Genomic DNA, 20471 nt, shown 5'->3' with positions numbered 1-20471 from the left:
CAGTCCAGGTATTGTTCAAAAGATTACTTGAACAACACCCTCCTCAGATTAGCAGAACAGGAACAAGAAACAGCTACAGCATAGCACCTGGAATACCAGAACACATACGGAGCAGAACACCGGACCAAGGTGCCCAGAATTATGCCAATCTAGTCAGAATCCCCTGAAGGATCTTACTGCAACAGTGCTGACTTGGCTGTAACATCTCAGCGACAGCATGGCTGACCCTTACCAGAACAATGTGTACCACCAAGGAGGAGGTGACACCTATGGCACCTACGGAGAGGGAGGAGACCAGGAGGGCTACGGTTACCAGGGCGAGTCCTACCCTCAGGAGGAGGATGCAGCCAGCGATGCCACGGAGGGCCATGATGACGAGGACCAGATGTACGAGGGAGAGTACCAGGGGATCCCCCACCCTGACGAGGTGAAGGCGGCCCAGAGGGCAGCGAGGGCCAAGGCCAGGCAGGCTCAGGCAGGGGCCACAGAGCTGGATGAGCTGGCTGAGCAGTATGAGGACATCATGGAGGACTGTGGGCATGGACGGTTCCAGTGGACCCTGTTTATAGTGCTGGGCCTGGCCCTCATGGCTGATGGGGTGGAGTGCTTTGTGGTGGGGTTCGTGCTGCCCAGCGCGGAGAAGGACATGTGCTTATCCAATGGAGAGAAAGGCATGCTAGGTGAGTCATGGCTAAATGCCAACACTTGTTGGAAGACATACAACCCATATTAACACTTGTCTTGTATAATGTCTTGGTCAATTCATTCTGGGAAAAAGGAATACGAGGCTGAATTAAGAGTCTGAATTGTAATGGGAAAATAATAATGTTATATCTTCAAAAAGTCTTACTTAAAGTTCTGATACCAAATGAAATAATTTCAGAGGACACAATTCAGTCCCTGCACGACATTCTGTGGATATCAGTGCAAACTGTGTAAAATCAAAGCTAAGTTGTGGATTGTATTGGGGACGGTTCCAGCCAATAGCAGCCTTGCAGTCAATACTAGCCGGCAGGTACTTAAGTGCTCCGTAAATTAGAAAAGTTCTCAAATAAGCTAATGGCACAGTTGATTCCAAGATGAATCTGGATGCTTTTTATGCTCTACTTTACTTCAATATATTCCTGCTTAGTGAAGCAGGAGGAAAATTGATTATCCGTTTCTCCACAGCAAATAACATGAGTTTTGGCAACCGGAGCGATCTGCGGCATGCCACCAATCAAACTGATTGAGACTATGCAGTATTTTGTAGGCCCATGTCTGAGGGAAATGTGGTTTTCTCTCCGTTCCACCCTAACAAAAGCAGCTAGCTATATGCAAAAGTTGCTCTCAGAGACTGCCGTAGAATATTGCAACACAAAAAGGGGCATCCAAATGTTGAAAGTTTTCTACTCAAAGGCTAGATGAAAGTTCACCTATCTATAAGAACTGACAGAGATATATCAAACTAGACTTGAGAAAATGGGGTTGAGAATAGGACTTCTTTAAAGAGTCGGACACGTTGTTCTAGTGCAGTGGTGGATTTGAAATTCAGAGTCAGACACCACTTTGAAACCTTTGAAACCTGTGGGTGGAAGCTGTCCAAGGAGACAAGTATCTGGGATGAGAGGGCAGTTTTTTCTCCCTCTCCCCAGCCTCAGCGGCCCAGCAGCCCAGCAGGCTGTACTGGTTGGTAGGACTGAGTCAGCAGGTGGCTGAGGAGAGGAGATCAATAGCCACTCTACTGACCTTGTGTCTAGGATACATACTGTTCGCCTGCTGCTTCACTTCCCTTTGGCTAACTACACTCTGGCAATCACAATCACGAGCAACGTTTATTCACTGCACTGTATATTCTGTAGCCCTCAGATCTCAGACTGACTCACATAGACAAAGTAATTGCCCTTCTGGGAAACATTTTTTTTTTTTTTATTGAATGAAATTGAATTGAATAAATAGGGTGGAGTCATGTAACTTTTAGGTACTCAGAGGATACAGGATATGATGGATCATAAACTGAACAATAATATAAAAGCAACATGTAAAGTGTTGGTCCCATGTTTCATGAGCTGAAAAAAAAGATCCCAGAAATTTACCATATGCACAAAAAGCTTATTTCTATCAAATGTTGTGCACAAATTTGTTTACATCCATGTTAGTGAGCATTTCTCCTTTGCCAAGATAACCCATCCAACTGTCAGGTGTGGCATATCAATAAGATGATTAAACAGCATGATCATTACACAGGTGCACCTTGTGCTGGGGACAATAAAATACCACTCTAAAATGTGCAGTTTTGTCACACAACACAATGCTACAGATGTCTCAAGTTTTGAGGGAGCGTGCAATTTGCATGCTGACTGCAGCAATGTCCACCAGAGCTGTTGCCAGAAAATGTAATGCAAATTTCTCTACCATAAGCCTCCTCCAATGTCATTTGAGAGAATTTGGCAGTATGTCCAAATCCAATTTTATTGGTCACATACACATGGTTAGCAGATGTTATTGCGAGTGTAGCGAAATGCTTATGCTTCTAGATCCGACAGTGCAACAGTATCTAACAGGTAATATCTAACAATTCCACAACAAAACCTAATATTTAACAAATTCCACAACAAAACCTAATACACACAATCTAGTAAAGGAATGGGATAAGAATATATTGGTATAAAATATATAGATGAGCAGTGACAGAGTGGCTAAGATGCAATAGATATTAAATAATAGATAGTGAAGGATACAGTATATAATGATGAGATGAGTAATGCGAGATATGTAAACATTCTTAAAGTGGCATTATTAAAGTGACTAGTGTTCCATTTATTAAAGTGGCCAATGATATCAAGGCTGTAGGTAGGCAGCCACCTCTCTGTGCTTGTGGTGGCTGTTTAACAATCTGATGGCCTTGAAATAGAAGCTGTTTTTCAATCTCTCTGTCCCAGTTTTGATGCACCTGGACTGACCTCGCCTTCTGGATGGAAGCAGGGTGAACAGGCAGTGGCTCGGCTGGTTATTTGTCCTTGATGATCTTTTTTGCCTTCCTGTGACATCGGGTGTTGTAGGTGTCCTGGAGGGCAGGTAGTTTGCCCCCGGTGATGCGTTGTGCAGACCGCACCACCCTCTGGAGAGCCCTGCAGTTGTGGGTGGTGCAGCTGCCGTACCAGGCGGTGATACAGCTCAACAGGATGCTCTCAATTGTGCACGTGTAAAAGTTTAGTGAGGGTTTTCAGTGACAAGCCATATTTTTTCAGCCTCCTGAGGTTGAAGAGGTGCTGTTGCGTACACTGTCCATTTCAGTTTGTCGGTGATATGTACACCGATGAACTTAAAACGTTCCACCTCTCCACTGCTATCCCGTCAATGTTTCCTGCAGTCCAAAATCATCTCTTTTGTTTTGCTGACATTGAGTGAGAGGTTATTTTCCTGACACCACATTCCGAGGGCCCTCACCTCCTCCCTGTAGGTTGTCTTGTTGTTGGTAATCAAGCCTACCACTGTAGTGTCGTCTGCAAACTTGATGATTGAGTCGGAGGCGTGCATGGCCACGCAGTCATGGGTGAACAGGGAGTACAGGAGGGGGCTGAGAACGCACCCTTGTGGGGCCCCAGTGTTGCGGATCAGCGGAGTGGAGATGTTGTTTCGTACCTTCACCAACTGGGGGGCGGCCGCCAGGAAGTCCAGGACCCAGTTGCACAGGTCAGGCTCGAGACCCAGGGTCTCAAGCTTGATGATGAGTTTGGAGGGTACTATGGTGTTGAATGCTGAGCTGTAGTCAATAAACAGCAGTCTTACATAGGTATTCTTCTTGTCCAGATGGGATAGGGCAGTGTGCAGTGTGATGGCGAGTGTATCGTCTGTGGACCTGTTCGGGCAGTAAACAAATTGGAGTGGTTCTAGTGTGACAGGTAGGGTGGAGGTGATATGATCCTTGACTAGTCTCTCAAAGAACTTCATGGTGACAGAAGTGAGTGCTACGGGGTGGTAGTCATTTAGCTCAGTTACCTTAGCTTTCTTGGGAACAGGAACAATGGTGGCCATCTTAAAGCATGTGTGGATGGTAGACTGGGATAGGGATTGATTGAATGTGTCCGTAAACACACCAGCCAGCTGGTCTGCGCATGCTCTGAGGACACGACTAGGGATGTCGTCTGGGCCGGCAGCCTTGCGAGGATTAACACATTTAAATGTTTTACTCACGTCGGCAACGGAGAAGGAGAGCCCTCAGTCTTTGGTTGGGGGCCGCGTCGGTGGAACTGTATTGTCCTCAAAGCACGTAAAGAAGTTGTTTAATTGGTCTGGAAGCAAGACGTCGATGTCCGCGACGGGGCTGGTTTTCTTTTTGTAATCCGTGATTGTCTGTAGAACCTGCCACATACGTCTCGTGTTTGAACCGTTTAATTTCGACTCCACTTTGTCTCTATACTGACGCTTTGCTTGTTTGATTGAATTACGGCGGGAATAACTACACTGTTTGTATTCGGCCATGTTTCCAGTCGCCTTTCCATGATTAAATGCGGTGGTATGTGCTTTCAGTTTTGTGCGAATGCTGCCATCAATCTATGGTTTCTGGTTAGGGAAGGTTTTAATAGTCACAGTGGGTACAACATCTCCTATACACTTCCTTATAAACTCACTCACCGAGTCAGCGTATACATCAATGTTATTGTCTGAGGCTACCCGGAACATATCCCGGTCCACGTGATTGAAGCAATCTTGGAGCGTGGAATCCGATTGGTCAGACCAGCGTTGGATAGACCTAAGCACGGGAGCTTCCTGTTTTAGTTTCTGCCTATAGGAGGGGAGCAACAAGATGGAGTCATGGTCGGATTTGCCAAAAGGAGGGCGGGCCTCACATCCGGCCTCACAACCGCAGACCATGTGTATGGAGTCGTGTGGGTAAGCGGTTTGCTGATGTCAACGTTGTGAATAGAGTGCCCCATTGTGGCGGTGGGGTTATGATATGGGCAGGCATAAGCTACGGACAATGAACACAATTGCACTTTATCGATGGCAGTTTGAATGCAGATGATGAGATCCTGAGGCCCTTTGTCGTGCCATTCATCCGCCGCCATCACCTCATGTTTCAGCATGATAATACACGATCCCATGTCGCAAGGATCTGTACACAATTCCTGGGAGCTGAAAATATCCTAGTTCTTCCATGGCCTGCATACTCACCATGTACGACAGCGTGTTCCAGCAACTTCGCACAGCCATTGAAGAGGATTGAGACAACATTCCATAGGCCACAATCAACAGCCTGATCAACTCTATGCGAAAGAGATGAGTCGCGCTGCATGAGGCAAATGGTGCCAACACCAGATACTGACTGGTTTTCTGATCCACGCCCCTACCTTTTTACAGATGCATATCTGTATTCCCAGTCATGTGAAATCCATTGAATAGGGCCTAATTTATTTATTTCAATTGACTGATTTCCTTATATGAACTGTAACTCTGTGAAATCTTTGAAATTGTTGCTTGTTACGTTTATATTTTTGTTCGGTATAATTATCTTGTGTAACATCTAGATTTAAAAGGAACAAGTTAGCAGCTTTTCTGTTTAAGTGTGGCATGATTACAAATTCAGTCAGGTATCCTATTAGTTATTCACTATCTCATCTTGCCCTAAATGTTGCTCTTTACAGTAATTTAATCTACAGTTTATCCAATGCCCCTCAATGTTTCAGTCCAAATGTACAGTATACGCTCCAGTTTACTTCAATGGTTTAAATTTTGACTTCCTAACCATAATCAATCAGCCTCAATGGGTCTACTAAAATATGAGATGCCTCTAATTCACACTTTCACTGTGATCACTGCATACATTCTGACTCAATGGATGTAAACTGTCCAATCAGAAGGCAGAGTGGCAGCAATGTCACTGTTCTACAGGGAGAGGAGGTTGGGGGATTGATCCTCATCTCCATATGTTTATCCGTTGACAGCAGGCCCGAGTCTTCACTCTCACACCCGTCATCACCCACACCCCCCATGGCATTGCCATCTGCAGTGACATCATGCCACCATGCTAGGCGCTGGCACTTGGCACAGGCTGCTGGTGGTAAAATGTGTTCTTTTTGGGAGATTCTTCCCCAGTGATAGGGTTGGGTTGATAGGCTACAGGTAAGCTGAGTAATGGTTTAGATGTACAAATAAAGTGCATAGAAAAGTGCTCTCATCTGCAATAGTCAAGCAGGCCGCTGATGTACAGTACTTAAATGGGCACATGACTTATATCTACAGTTGGAAGTTTACATACACTTAGGTTGGAGTCATGAACTCGTTTTCAACCACTCCACAAGTTTCTAGTTTTGGCAAGTCGGTTAGGACATCTACTTTGTGCATGACACAAGTCATTTTTCCAACAATTGTTTACAGACAGCTTATTTCACTTATAATTCACTGTATCACAATTCCAGTGGGTCAGAAGTTTACATACACTAAGTTGACTGTGCCTTTAAACAGCTAGGAAAATTCCAGAAAATGATGTCATGGCTTTAGAAGCTTCTGATAGGCTAATTGACATCATTTCAGTCAATTGGAGGTGTACCTGTGGATGTATTTCAAGGCCTACCTTCAAACTCAGTGCCTCTTTGCTTGACATCATGGGAAAATCAAAAGAAATCATCCAAGACTTCAGAAAAAAAATTGTAGACATCCACAAGTTTGGTTCATCTTTGTGAGCAATTTCCAAACACCTGAAGGTACCACGTTCATCTGTACAAACAATAGCACGCAAGTATAAACACCATGGGACCATGCAGCCGTCATACCGCTCAGGAAGGAGACATGTTCTGTCTCCTAGAGATGAACCTACTTTGGTGTGAAAAGTGCAAATCAATCCCAGAACAACATCAAAGGACCTTGTGAAGATGCTGGAGGAAACAGGTACAAAAGTATCTATTTCCACAGTAAAACGAGTCCTATATCGACATAACCTGAAAAGCCGCTCAGCAAGGAAGAAGCCACTGCTCCAAAACCGCCATAAAAAAGCCAGACTACCGTTTGCAACTACATGGGGACAAAGATTGTACTTTTTGGAGAAATGTCCTCTGGTCTGATGAAACAAAAATGGAACTGTTTGGCCATAATGACCATCGGTATGTTTGGAGGGAAAAGGGGAGGCTTGCAATCCGAAGAACACCATCCCAACCGTGAAGCACGGGGTGGCAGCATCATGTTGTGGGGGTGCTTTGCTGCAGGAGGGACTGGTGCCCTTCACAAAATAGATGGCATCATGAGGCAGGAAAATTATGTGGATATATTGAAGCAACATCTCAAGACATCAGTCAGGAAGTTAAATATTGGTTGCAAATAGGTCTTCCAAATGGACAATGACCCCAAGCATACTTCCAAAGTTGTGGCAAAATGGCTTAAGGACGACAAAGTTAAGGTATTGGAGTGGCCATCACAAAGCCCTGACCTCAATCCCATAGAAAATTGGTGGGCTGAACTGAAAAAGCATGTGCGAGCAAGGAGGCCTACAATCCTGACTCAGTTACACCAGCTCTGTCTGGAGGAATGGGCCAAAATTCACCCGACTTATTGTGGGAAGCTTGTGGAAGGCTACCCACAACGTTTGACCCAAGTTAAACAATTTAAAGGCAATGCTACCAAATACTAATTGAGTGTAGGTAAACTTCCACTGGGAATGTGATGAAATAAATAAAAGCTGAAATAAATCATTCTCTCTACTATTATTCTGACATTTCACATTCTTAAAATAAAGTGGTGATCCTAACTGACCCAAGACAGGGAATTTTTACTAGGATTAAATGTCAGGGATTGTGAAAAACTGAGTTTAAATGTATTTGGCTAAGGTGTATGTAAACTTCCAACTTCAACTGTACTTCAACTGTACTTATCTGGGGCTTAAATTAATAGGCTTTATTACCAAAGGTTAGAAAATACTGTACTTTCTTAGGCAGAAACACATACACCTTCATGATTATATCAAATGTCAGCGTTTAGCGTACATAAACAAAAAGTTATACTTGATGCCAGCATTCATTATATGCTAAAAATAGGTGTTCCAGTCAAGCGTTGAGAGATGGACAAATGCACACATTAAATAATGTTCTGTTTCTTTTGAGACAGGTTAAAGCCCTAAAAGTGATATGACATAGAAATATGATACCTGTTAAGGCTTCACAAAATACCATTCAAGGCTATTCAATTTGACCAAAAATACATTTTGTCTGTCGTTACCTTAGAAATGCGATTTTACATCTCTGACCTAACCTTGAGAATGAGTCAGAATGCAGAGTACAAAAATATATTTACAAATGCACAACTATTCCAAAAATGTTTTTATTCGTTTTTTGGGTATTTTCAGTTAAAATATATTGTATTACACTGAGAGATTTCTCAATACTGCCCATAGGACATTGCCCTCCACTGCCTGTCTGTCAGGAGGGATGTACTAGCCTGTCTCCTGGTGGACAACATCAAAAGTGGCACCAATGTCCAGATATCCAGTTTCAGCATTGCTGCTGAGGCTGTGGTAGTTGTTGAGCATTCAAACACAACTCTGTATATTGTATGTCATCAAAGGTGTTTCCCTAAAATACAGTTCTGTGATCCATAAAAGCACACCGCATCACCAGAATGTATGGTTACCTCAAGTGTGTTGAGTGGAATCTACCTTCCCCTTTATTCACTGAGTTCAAATCACTAGATACATGTCTGCTAGTGAACTGTACCTGTGCTGGCTACTACCTGTGTCTTGCCTTTCTCTCTCTCCTGCAGGTTTGACAGTGTTCCTGGGCATGATGGTTGGGGCGTTCATCTGGGGAGGCATGGCAGACAAACTGGGCCGCCGGAAGTGTCTGATCTGGGCACTCACCATCAACTGTGTCTTCGCCTTCCTCTCCTCCTTCGCCCAGGGATATGGCTTCTTTCTCTTCTTTAGGCTCATCTCCGGCATCGGGTAAGAAAGACCCCCGTCTATAGAGAGAGGGGAAACAAGGGATGAGTTTCTACTTGAAGGAATTAGGGTTGTGACTGGGATGCTATAGGACAAGTGAACATGATCCTTTCTACCTGATAAAATATACTTTGAACAACGTAACAGTTACAAAGCCACAGCCTCTGAAGAAGCTACATGGAAGAGGCAGTAGTTACTGTAGGACTTGTGCTAGATTATACTTCCTCCCATGTTCAGCACATTCAGAGCTACTCTCCTCCTCCACCTACAACAATGCAGCATTGTGCTGTCTCAGAATAGCGTTGTTCCACAGGGATGTAAGCAAGCTTTGCATACTGACTCCGGAATCAGGTCAAAGCGTATGCAAAAACATTGTGTATAAAGAAGACCTCAGCTGGAGGAGCATGGTGTATTAGACTATTGTGTATCTATGTATGGTTGGATATTAGTGGAAGCTCAAACTACTGACCTTAAACTACTGACCTTTCGGAAACTTACCTGATTACAAAAATACTATTCAAAGATTATATGAAGCTAGGAGATCAGTACCAGACCAGTAACTTGCTCCGTGATCTGTGTTTGGAAAAATATCAGTGTTGGACTCTTTAAAAAAACAAAAACATAATGTCAGGATAATACTTGTGAAATCAGGAAGAACAGAAGTCTGTTCTTCCTCGAAAAATAGATGATTCATCTAGGGACTTCCTGGATTCATAATGGTAAAATAAAAAAGCAAATATCTTGTGTAATCTACAATCTAAATCTGTCAGTGAGTTCCTATACTAATCCTCTGTATCTCCCTTCAGTATTGGAGGTTCTGTCCCTATCGTCTACTCCTACTTCTCAGAGTTCCTTCAGATGGATAAGAGGGGGGAACACCTGAGCTGGCTGTGTATGTTCTGGATGGTGGGAGGCATCTATGCCTCCTTCACAGCCTGGGGCATCATCCCTCACTATGGTACAGTACAATACTGCATACTAAACACTCAACAGACAACCCTTACTATAGCAGCCATGACCTGGGATTAATATCATCCTCCTTGCTGACATAAGCAAGTTCACCCAAGTTCAGCTACAGCGGTCCCTGCATTGGATGTTATGGAAATGTAACACGACTAAGCCACAGGAGGTTGGCGACACCTTAATTGGGGAGAACGTGCTTGTGGTAACGGCTGGAGTGGAATAAGTGGAATGGTATGCCATTCCAGTCGCTACGTTCTAGCCATTATTATGAGCCGTCCTCACCTCAGCAGTCTCCACTGGACTAAGCATATGTGTTGGGTTAATTAACTGGCTGATAGATTTGTAATCCTAATATTAGTCTGTAAACACACCTATAGACCCAGGGAGTGATTTGACTTGTGTTCCAGGTTCTAGAGTCTAGACACAGGTAATGGATGATGATTGTGTGGTGACTGTATTGTATTGTGTTGTGTTCCAGGCTGGGGCTCTAGACTGAGATAATGACTGAGGTTGTGTGTTGTGTTCCAGGCTGGGGCTTCAGCATGGGGACAGAGTTCCAGTTCCACAGCTGGAGGGTGTTTGTGCTGGTCTGTGCCCTGCCTGCCATCGCCTCCCTGGTGGGGCTCATGTTCATGCCTGAGAGCCCCAGGTTCCTCCTGGAGGTAAGATCTATTTCCTTAAGATTAAGATGAACAGTACAGGACCGTAATACTCTGGACTTTTAACATATTGTGTTGATCATACAATATTTTCATACAAAACCCCAAACCGAGTTTGCAGATGTATTTGGTTTAAAAACACACACAACTGAAATGTGTGGACTATAGGGAGGTTTTGACTTACAGTGTAACGATGTGCGCTGAGAGTCAGGAAGCAAGTTCAGGGAGTGAGTGTTTTTAATAAATAAACGCAACATAATACGAAACACGAACAACGCACAGACATGAAATACAGTATGTGGCTGTCTTTGTCAGAATGCCAAACATGACGAGGCCTGGATGATCCTGAAGAATGTCCATGACACCAACTGGAGGGCAAAGGGCCAGCCTGAGAAGGTCTTCCAGGTGTGTAGAGACAACATCACAGATGACCACTAAATAACATGTGCTTGAAGGGCTGCTTTGGCATTTTCAGCTTCACATAATATAATGAAACAAAGTGAACATCATTTCATTCCTCTCAGGTGACACACATCAAGGCTCCTAAGACCCAGGAAGATGAGTTCATTGAGATCCAGAGTGCCACAGGGACGGCTATACAGCGTTGGGCCGTCCGGACCCTCACTCTGTGCAAACTGGTAGGACCAAAAATTTTCTGAAATCAAACACATTACTAATGAGACCAACATTAACACCAACAGGCTATTAGTATGTGATGTGTCACTATGGTGTGTTTTCATTGCAGGTGCTGAAGAATGTTGCTTCTCTCTTGGGACCTGAGCTGAGACTGAGTACACTGTTCATGGCCATCATCTGGTTCACCATGGCCTTCAGGTAAATACAGTGCCTTCCACATTTTGTTACATTATAGCCTTATTCAAAAATGTATTACATTGTTTTTATTCCTCATCAATCGACACACAATTCCCCATAATGACTAAGCTTAAACAGTTTTTCTGAAAATGTTGCTAATTCATTAAAAAGAAAAAACTGAAATATCACATTTACGTAAGTATTCAGACCGTTTACTCAGTAATTTGTTGAAGCACCTTTGGCAGCGATTACAGCATTGAGTCTGTCACATGCGCCAAATACAACAAGTGTAGACCTTACCTTGAAATGCTTACTTACAAGCCCTTAACCAACAATGCAGTTCAAGAAATGTAGATAAGAAAATATTTACTAAATAAACTAAAGTAAAAATATTGAATCAAATCAAAAAGTAACACAAGAAAATGACATAACAATAATGAGGCTATATACAGGGGGTACCGGTACCAAATCAATGTGTGGGGGTACAGGTTAGTCGAGGTAATTTGTAAAGTGACTATGCATAGGTAATAAACAGCGAGTACCAGCTGTCAATGTAAATAGTCCGGGTGGCCATTTGATTAATTTTTCAGCCGTCTTATGGCTTGGGGATAGAAGCTGTTAAGGAGCCTTTTGGTCCTAGACTTGGCATCGATTGCCGTGCGGTAGTAGAGAGAACACTCTGACTTAGGTGACTGGAGTCTTTGACAATTTTTTGGGCCTTCCACTGACACCGCCTAGTATATAGGTCCTGGATGTCAGGAAGCTTGGCCCCAGTGATTTAGTGAGCCGTACGCACTACCCTCTGTACCACCTTACGGTCAGATGCCGAGCAGTTTCCATACCAGACGGTGATGGAACCGGTCAGGATGCTCTCGATGGTGCAGCTGTATAACTTTTTGAGGATCTGGGGACCCATGCCAAATCTTTTCAGTCTCCTGAGGGGCAAAAGTTGTTGTCGTGCCCTCTTCACAACTGTCTTGTTGTCTTTGGACCATGATCTTTAGTTGGTGATGTGGACACCCAGGAACTTGAAACTCTCGACCTGCTCCACTACAGCCCCGTCGATGTTAATGGGGGCCTGTTTGGCCCTCATTTTCCTATAGTCCACAATCAGCTCCTTTGTCTTGCTCACATTGAGGGAGAGATTGTTGTCCTGGCACCACACTGCCAGGTAACTGACTTCCTCCCTATAGTCTGTCTCATCATTGTCAGTGGTCAGACCTACCACTGTTGTGTCATCAGCAAACCTAAGGATGGTGTTGGACTCATACTTGGCTGAACAGGGAGAACAGGACGGGACTAAGCACTCACCCCTGAGGGGCCCCAGTGTTGAGGATCAGCGTGGCAGATGTGTTGTCCAGGATCCAGTTGCAGAGGGAGGTGTTTAGTCCCAGGGTCCTTAGCTCAGTGAAGAGCTTTGTGGGCACTATGCTTTGAACGCTGAGCTGTAGTCATTGAACAGCATTCTCGCATAGGTGTTCCTTTTGTCCAGGTGGGAAAGTGCAGTGTGTAGTGCGATTGAGATTGCATCATCTGTGGATCTTTTGATGTGGTATGCGAATTGGAGTTGGTCTAGGGTTTCCGGCATGGGGCTGTTGATGTGAGTCATGACCAGCCTTTCAAAGCACTTCATGGCTAAAGACGTGAGCGCTACGGGGTGTAATCATTTAGGCAGGTTACCTTCACTTCTTGGGCACAGGGACTATGGTGGTCTGTTTGAAATATGTAGGTATTACAGACTCGGTCACCGAGAGTTTGAAAATATCAGTGAAGATGCTTGTCAGTTGGTCTGCGCATGCTTTGAGTACATATCCTGGTAATCCGTCTGGCCCTGCGGCTTTGTGAATGTTGACCTGTTTAAAGGTCTTGCACACGTCGGCTACGGAGAGCGTGATCACACAATTATCCAGAACAGCTGGTGCTCTCATGCATGCTTCAGTGTAGCTTGCCTCGAAGGGAGCATAAATGGCATTTAGCTCGTCTGGTAGGCTTGCGTAACTAGGCAGCTCGTGGCTGGGTTTCCCTTTGTAGTCCGTAATATTTTTCAAGCCCTGCCACATCCGACGAGCGTCAGAGTCGGTGTAGTAGGAATCAATCTTAGTCCTGTATTGATGCTTTGCCTATTTGATGATTCATCTGACAGCATAGCGGGATTTCTTATAATCATCCAGATTAGTGTCCCGCTCCTTGAAAGCGGCAGCTCTAGCCTTTAGCTCGGTGCGGATGTTGCCTGTAATCCATGGCTTCTGGTTGGGAAATTTACATACGGTCACTCGATGCACTTATTGATGAAGCCGGTGACCGAGGTGATATACTGCTCAATGCCATTGGATGAATCTCAGAACATATTCCAGTCTTTGTTAGAAAAACAGTCCTGTAGCAAAGCATCTGCATCATCTGACCTCTTCCGTATTGAGCGAGTCACTGGTACTTCTTGTTTGAGTGTTTGCTTGTAAGCAGGAATCAGGAGGATATAATTATTTTCAGATTTGCCAAATGGAGGGCGAGGGAGAGGTTTGTATGCGTCTCCGTGTGTGGGGTAAAGTTTGCCTGCATTAAGTCCCCGGCCACTAGGAGCGCCGCTTCTGGATGAGCATTGTCTTGTCCTTATACAGCTCATTGAGTGCGGTCTTAGTGCCAGCATCGGTTTGTGGTGGTAAATAGATGGCTATGAATAATATAGATGACAACTCTCTTGGTAGATAGTGTGGTCTACAGCTTATCATGTGGAATTCTACCTCAGGCGAGCAATACCTCGATACTTTAATATTAGACATCGCTCACCAGCAGTTATTGACAAATAGACACGCCCCTCGTCTTACCAGATGTAGCTGCTCTGTCCTGCTGATGCACGGAGAAGCCAGCCAGCTCTATACTATCCGTGTCGTCATTTAGCCATGTCTCGGGGAAACACAAGATATTACAGTTTTTAATGTCCCGTTGGTAGGATAGTCTTAATCGTACATCGTCCAGTTTGTTTTAAATGATTGCATGTTGGCCAATAATACAGAGGGTAGTGGTGGTTAACCTACTCCTCGTCTAATTCTTACAAGGCACCCCGTCCTCCTCCCCCCTTTTTTCTGTCTTTCTTCACACCTATGACTGGGATTTGGGCCTTGTCTTGACAGAGCAGTATATCCTTCGCGTTGCACTCATTAAAGAAAAAATCTTTGTCCAGTTCCAGATGAGTAATCGCTGTTCTGATGTCCAGAAGCTCTTTCAGTCATAAGAGATGGTAGCAGCAACATTATGTACGAAATGAGTTACAAACAATGTGAAAAAACAAAACAAAATAGCACAGTTGGTTAGGAGCCTGTAAAACGGCAGCCATCCCCTCCGGCACACCTGTATTTGGGGAGTGTCTTCCATTCTTCTCTGCAGTTCCTCTCAAGCTCTGTCGGGTTGGATGGGAAGCGTTGCTGCACAGCTATTTTCAGGTCTCTCTAGAGCTGTTCGATCGGGTTCATGTCCGGGCTCTGGCTGGGCCACTCAAAGACATTCAGAGACTTGTCCCGAAGCCACTCCTACATTGTCTTGGCTGTGTGCTTAGGGTCATTGTCCTGTTGGAAGGTGAACCTTCGCCCCAGTCTGAGGTCCTGAGCAGGTTTTCATCAAGGATCTCTCTGTCCTTTGCTCCGTTCATCTTTGCCTCGATCCTGACTAGTCTCCCAGTCCCTGCCGTTGAAAAACATCCCCACAGCATGATGCTGCCACCACCATGCTTCACCATAGGGATGGTGCCAGGTTTTCTCCAGACGTGACGGTTGTCATTCAGACCAAAGAGTTCAATCTTAGTTTCATCAGACCAGAGAATCTTGTTTCTCATGGTCTGATAGTCTTTAGGTGCCTTTTGGCAAACTCCAAGCGGGCTGTCATGTGCCTTTTTACTGAGGACTGGCTTCCATCTCGCCACTCTATCATAAAGGCCTGATTGGTGGAGTGCTGCAGAGATGGTTGTCCTCCTGGAAGGTTCTCCCATCTCCACAGAGGAACTCTAGAGCTCTGTCAGAGTGACCATCGGGTTATTGGTTACCTCCCTGACCAAGGTCCTTCTCCCCCGATTGCTCAGTTTGGCCGGGCGGCCAGCTCTAGGAAGAGTCTTGGGGGTTCCAAACTTCTTCCATTTAAGAATGATGGAGGCCACTGTGTTCTTGGGGACCTTCAATGCTGCTGAAATGTTTTTGGTACCCTTCCCCAGATCTGTGACTTGATACAATCCTCTTTCGGAGCTCTATGGACAATTCCTTCGACCTTTTTGCTCTGAGCAAAGAGTTTGCATACTTATGTAATAAGGAATTTCTGCTTTTTATTTGTAATAAATTTGTTAATTTCTAAAACCTGTTTTCGCTTTGTCATTATGGGGTATTGTGTGTAGATTGCTGACAATGTAATTTTTTTGTTAGTCCATTTTGAATAAGGCTGTAACGTAACAAAACGTCAAAATATTCAAGGGGTCTGAATACTTTCCAAAGGCACTGTATATGTACAATATATGTGATGCTAAACAGGAAAGATTGTACACTGTGTGCAGCTGTAGATACAGTCTGTGTCCCAAATGGCACCATATTCCTCCCATGGGCCCTGGTCAAAAGCAGTGCACTATATAGGGAATAGGGTGCCATTTGGGATGCCAAAATACTGTATTTTAATGTTGTCTACTGTGGTCCAATAACGCTGATACCATCGTATTTCAGTTACTATGGACTGGGTGTGTGGTTCCCTGACATGATCAAATACCTGCAGCAAGAGGAGTATGAGTCCAAAGTCAAGGTGTTCCACAGAGAGAGAGTAGAACGCTTCCACTTCAACTTCTCCCTGGAGAATCAGATCCACAGAGAGGGAGAATACATCAATGACAAGTATGTAATGTCCATGCTCCACCTTCTGGCCCTTCTAAGTACTACCCCACAGCAACACCTAGTAATACTGTATTACAACAGTAATTTATAATTGTCATGTCTCTTGATAATATCACAATGTAACATATCATTCTATGTAAGTATGGCACGTATTATTTATTTCAAAATGATACAGACAATATTGAGGAAGGATAGTGCTGTCTGTCATTCTAGCATGTAATATGCCAAGTCATCAAAAAGTCAGGAATCTTGTTTTTGTGTTCCATCCCTTTAGGTTTATCAACATACAGATGAAGTCTGTTAAGTTTGAGGATTCACTGTTTGAAGATTGTTACTTTGAGGACATCGAGTCCACTGAAACAATGTTTGAGAACTGCACCATCAGATCCACTGTCTTCTATAACACAGGTGGGAGCCGCTGGAGGTGTTACAGTAGGCCAACCAATGCATCACATTGTTAACAGGTTTAACCCTTTGGAAACTTTCCGAAATGAAAAAAGGTTAAACAGAGATTGAACTTTTGCAAAAATCAAGTCCTGCTCAATATGAATGAATGAAGTATAATGACAATGCAGTATGTAATGCATTTCAAAATCATCAATTACCGTTGCTATATTTCACTGAAAACAGACAGTACATATTGACCAGTGGACTGAGAATTGCAAAGCCATTAATGTTTATCCACGAACACTATTTATGTTATATCGTTGGCATTGTCACATTTCCTCCAGATCTGTATGAGGAAAGGTTCATAGACTGTAGGCTGGAGAACACCACATTCCTCCATAATAAGAAGGGTTGTCACCTGGACATCGACAAGGAGAACGATGTGCTCATCTACCTGGTCAGCTTCCTGGGGTCCCTGGCTGTTCTACCCGGCAACATCATATCAGCTCTGTTCATGGAGAAGATAGGCAGGGTTAAAATCATAGGTGAGTTGGTCTGTATTGGACAAAGTACAATGGTAATAGGTTTCTATGATTTTAACTGTATTGGTTCTTACAATGGACAGGTAGGACAAGTGTAGATTAAGTGTATAGCAGCAGCTCAGCTATTGTTCTGACATTCTGCTCTTCAATAGGCAGATGAGAAAAGTATGAGCATTGAGTTTTATATGGGTGTGAGCCTTGAAATATGATCAAGGAACATCGAAGTGTGATTGAATCTTACCGCACACATCACGGCTCCATCTCCCTCTGCACATGATGTGCCAGTGCCACTGAGCTCACTGCTTCCTACTGTGAGCCCAATCTGCTCCTCCCTTTGCAGGCCTCTCCATGCTGATCTCAGCTGGCTGCACCTTGTTCCTGTTCCTGAGCTTCAGTCAGGCGGCCATCATAGCCTGGCAGTGTCTCTTCTGTGGGGTCAGCGTGGCAGCGTGGAACGGCATTGAGGTCATCACAGTGGAACTTTACCCAGCCTCCAAAAGGTACAGTACAGCAATCTGGAAATCAGACATGAATGTATTAGCTAGGCCCATCTAATTTATTATATTGTGCCTATTGGAAATAGATTGTTGATATGATATTGTATGATTTGCTTTATACTGTTGAAAGTATGTCAACCCATTATCATCAGTTACTGAATAAAATGTCATTTAATCATTTAAATTCAATCTTTATTTAACTAGGCAAGTCAGTTAAGAACAAATTCTTATTTACAATGATAGCCTACCCCGGCCAAACCGCGCCAATTGTGCGCCGCCCTATGGGACTCCCGATCACAGCCAGATGTGATACAGCCTGGATTCGAACCAGGGACTGTAGTGACGCCTCTTGCACTGAGATGCAGTGCCTTAGACAGCTGCACCACTGTGTCCCCTGTGGTGTATTTAACCTATGTCCCTAACCTCCTCCCACAGAGCCACAGCGTTTGGGGTGTTGAATGCTCTTTGTAAGCTGGCAGCCATCCTGGGTACCTCCATCTTTGCCTCCTTTGTGGGGGTCACCAAAGTTGTCCCCATCCTCCTCTCCTGCACTGCTCTGGTGTGTGGAGGTCTAGTGGCCCTCAAGCTGCCCGAGACCCGGGAGAAGATCCTCCAGTGAGGAGGTCATACTTGCTAAAGGTCAAAGGTCACAGGAGCAAGGAGCCACCTTTACAGGCGGAGTTCCTCTGAGAGACACACAGGCATTAAGCAAGATTGGTTGTAACCACCTGGAGCTGACAAGAGTTTGTTCCACCAACATAGAGATCCTTTAATTACATGCTAACTAACAGTGTTCTTCATTGTCTTCTGTCTCACTAGTTATGATGTGTTTGGAGTGAAATGCTTTAAAATCAACTCCAAAAATCTAAATTATTATTGGGACTAAATGGGAATTATTCTCTAATTCCTTATCTATTGGTCTAAAAACCATAGTTTGCCCCATTAATGTACGATATTGTCGACCTGAGACACAAGATAAGAATTGGAAAATATGTAAACCTCTTGATGGAGACTGGTAACCAGAAACAGTTTCTGGTCAAGGGAATCTTTCTCCAGTGCCATTTTGAATTCAGGTACTGTTTTGTTTTGCTAAAATTATGTTGTTTTAATCTTGGCCCTGCCTTAATGAATAGTTCTCAACTCAAACACTCTACCTTTTCTCCAAAATATAAACTATATTGACTGTAGTGTAGCATTCCCTCCATGTATTCTCGTCTTGTGTTTCAATCAACCCACAGTATGTAGTGGGAGGACAGCAAATATCCTTCACCACATCTATACTGTATTTTTGAATAATTACCTTTAGTTGAGTGTTTGAGGTTATAGTCCATCAACCATAGGTACATTCAGTAGGTTGCCACTTAGGGAACAGCATACAACAGCAATTTACTGCAGTATTCTCCATCAAATTGAGGAGATAACTTATTTGGCCGTTCCATTCTAATCTTATTTTCTGACATGCTCTGAAAATGTAATCCTGCTGAATATGCACCTGCAATCAAACCACAATAAATCTATTTCTTCTTAGATTTTTGCATTCCAATTTTCCAATTGAATCTAACTTGCAACTTCATTCAGCAAACTGTTTGGTCCTACAGTGTGTTTGTGTGCTTGATGTAAATGTTCTCTGTTTCTCACTTGGGCTGTGGTTTATTTGTGTTGTCTATGCAACAACATCTTTAGTTTTTCTGTTGAAGTGGTACCACATAGGAAATGAAAAAAAAACAAGTTTTAAAATATGTGGAGGAAATGCTCTTATTGGTGATGGGAGATTCAGTGAAGCACACAGTGCTGTTACTGCTAACTGTTGACTGAGTTGCATGTTAGTAATGTTTCTCTGTCTTTTTCATGTGTTGGTCAAAAAGCAAGTAGTCTGAATGATGATTACTGTCTGTGTCACTGTAAATAACTGACTGGATCACTTTAGTTAGTTTAAGCATTTCTTAGCTGTTTCTTGTCAAGTATTGTGGAGACAATTGCATTTCTTTCCAATACAAAACAAGACTTTTGCCAATTATTTCTGTCATACTAACAATCGAACAGTTACACAAACTGAGGCTTTGCTGTTGAAACACTATTTTGCATTTGACTATCCTTATTGTATCTACAGTATATTCACACAATAACATATTTCAAAATAGAGAAAGCTACAAAACAAGAATAAAGGTGATGTTGAATTATCCTTTTTCAAAGTGTAGGTTTGGTTACCTTTAGTCTATAGAACATCTGTACCATTATATGGAGGTATACACAATTATTGCCAATACATTGTGTAATACCTGTTATCAATTGAGCTGCAGGAAGTAATCAGCCTTAACTGAATGCAAGGATTCTGTAAGTTGTGTTTTCAGTAAAACCTTGTTTCTTTCTCAAGCATCTTTTTGAGCTGCAGCATCACTGTTATCAAGGGATTGGCTTATGAATACACTTCTTGGGTGCATTCATGTTTGTGTCTGCATCTTTGTAAAACAGAAAGCCATACGTTGTTCTTTGTTTTTATATTTTTATCTAAAAATATTGTCTGTCGTGGCAAAAAATATTTTGCATACATTTTTTGTTTTGGGGTTTTGTGACTGTGAAAAGATGAAACAAATCAAATAAATCTATCAGTGTACTGTGAGCGATGGTTGGTTTGTTCTTCTTGGCATTAAGTCTGTAATAGGCCACAGAGTGGTAGACAGACCTGGTTGATTCAGGTTTCTACAGTGATATGAAAGTTGTAAAATAGGAACATGAGGAACTGCACACCAGTCGTTCATTCTGAATTAGAAACATGCTCTCTTACGCTTGGTTGAGATGTTTTGAGTCAGCATAGAACCCATTCAGGGATCCCATCATTTCAC

General features: G+C 43.4%; 1 protein-coding gene across 1 annotated transcript; it reads left to right on the top strand.

Moving 5' to 3' along the window:
• Positions 1–217: 217 nt before the first annotated feature.
• Positions 218–18247, top strand: LOC120053418 (synaptic vesicle glycoprotein 2B-like). Its single transcript, XM_039000542.1, has 12 exons — positions 218–680; positions 8731–8911; positions 9715–9866; positions 10400–10533; positions 10846–10935; positions 11055–11168; positions 11276–11364; positions 16038–16202; positions 16477–16610; positions 16934–17134; positions 17472–17631; positions 18064–18247. The coding sequence occupies exons 1-12, from the start codon at positions 218–220 to the stop codon at positions 18245–18247; spliced, it is 2067 nt and encodes a 688-aa protein (XP_038856470.1).
• Positions 18248–20471: the final 2224 nt, after the last annotated feature.

This window comes from Salvelinus namaycush, chromosome 9 (assembly GCF_016432855.1).
Source record: "Salvelinus namaycush isolate Seneca chromosome 9, SaNama_1.0, whole genome shotgun sequence".
Classification (NCBI taxonomy): Eukaryota; Metazoa; Chordata; class Actinopteri; order Salmoniformes; family Salmonidae; genus Salvelinus; species Salvelinus namaycush.
The sequence above is the reverse complement of the archived record's forward strand: the minus strand, read 5'-3'. Positions and strand labels throughout refer to the sequence as shown.

Excerpts from the sequence above, each read along its gene's own strand:
- LOC120053418 (XM_039000542.1), top strand. The coding sequence starts at position 218 with ATGGCTGACCCTTACCAGAACAATGTGTACCACCAAGGAGGAGGTGAC. Across the intron at positions 9,867-10,399 it reads GGGCATCATCCCTCACTATG|GCTGGGGCTTCAGCATGGGG; the intron begins GTACAGTACAAT and ends GTTGTGTTCCAG. Across the intron at positions 16,611-16,933 it reads CACTGTCTTCTATAACACAG|ATCTGTATGAGGAAAGGTTC; the intron begins GTGGGAGCCGCT and ends CATTTCCTCCAG.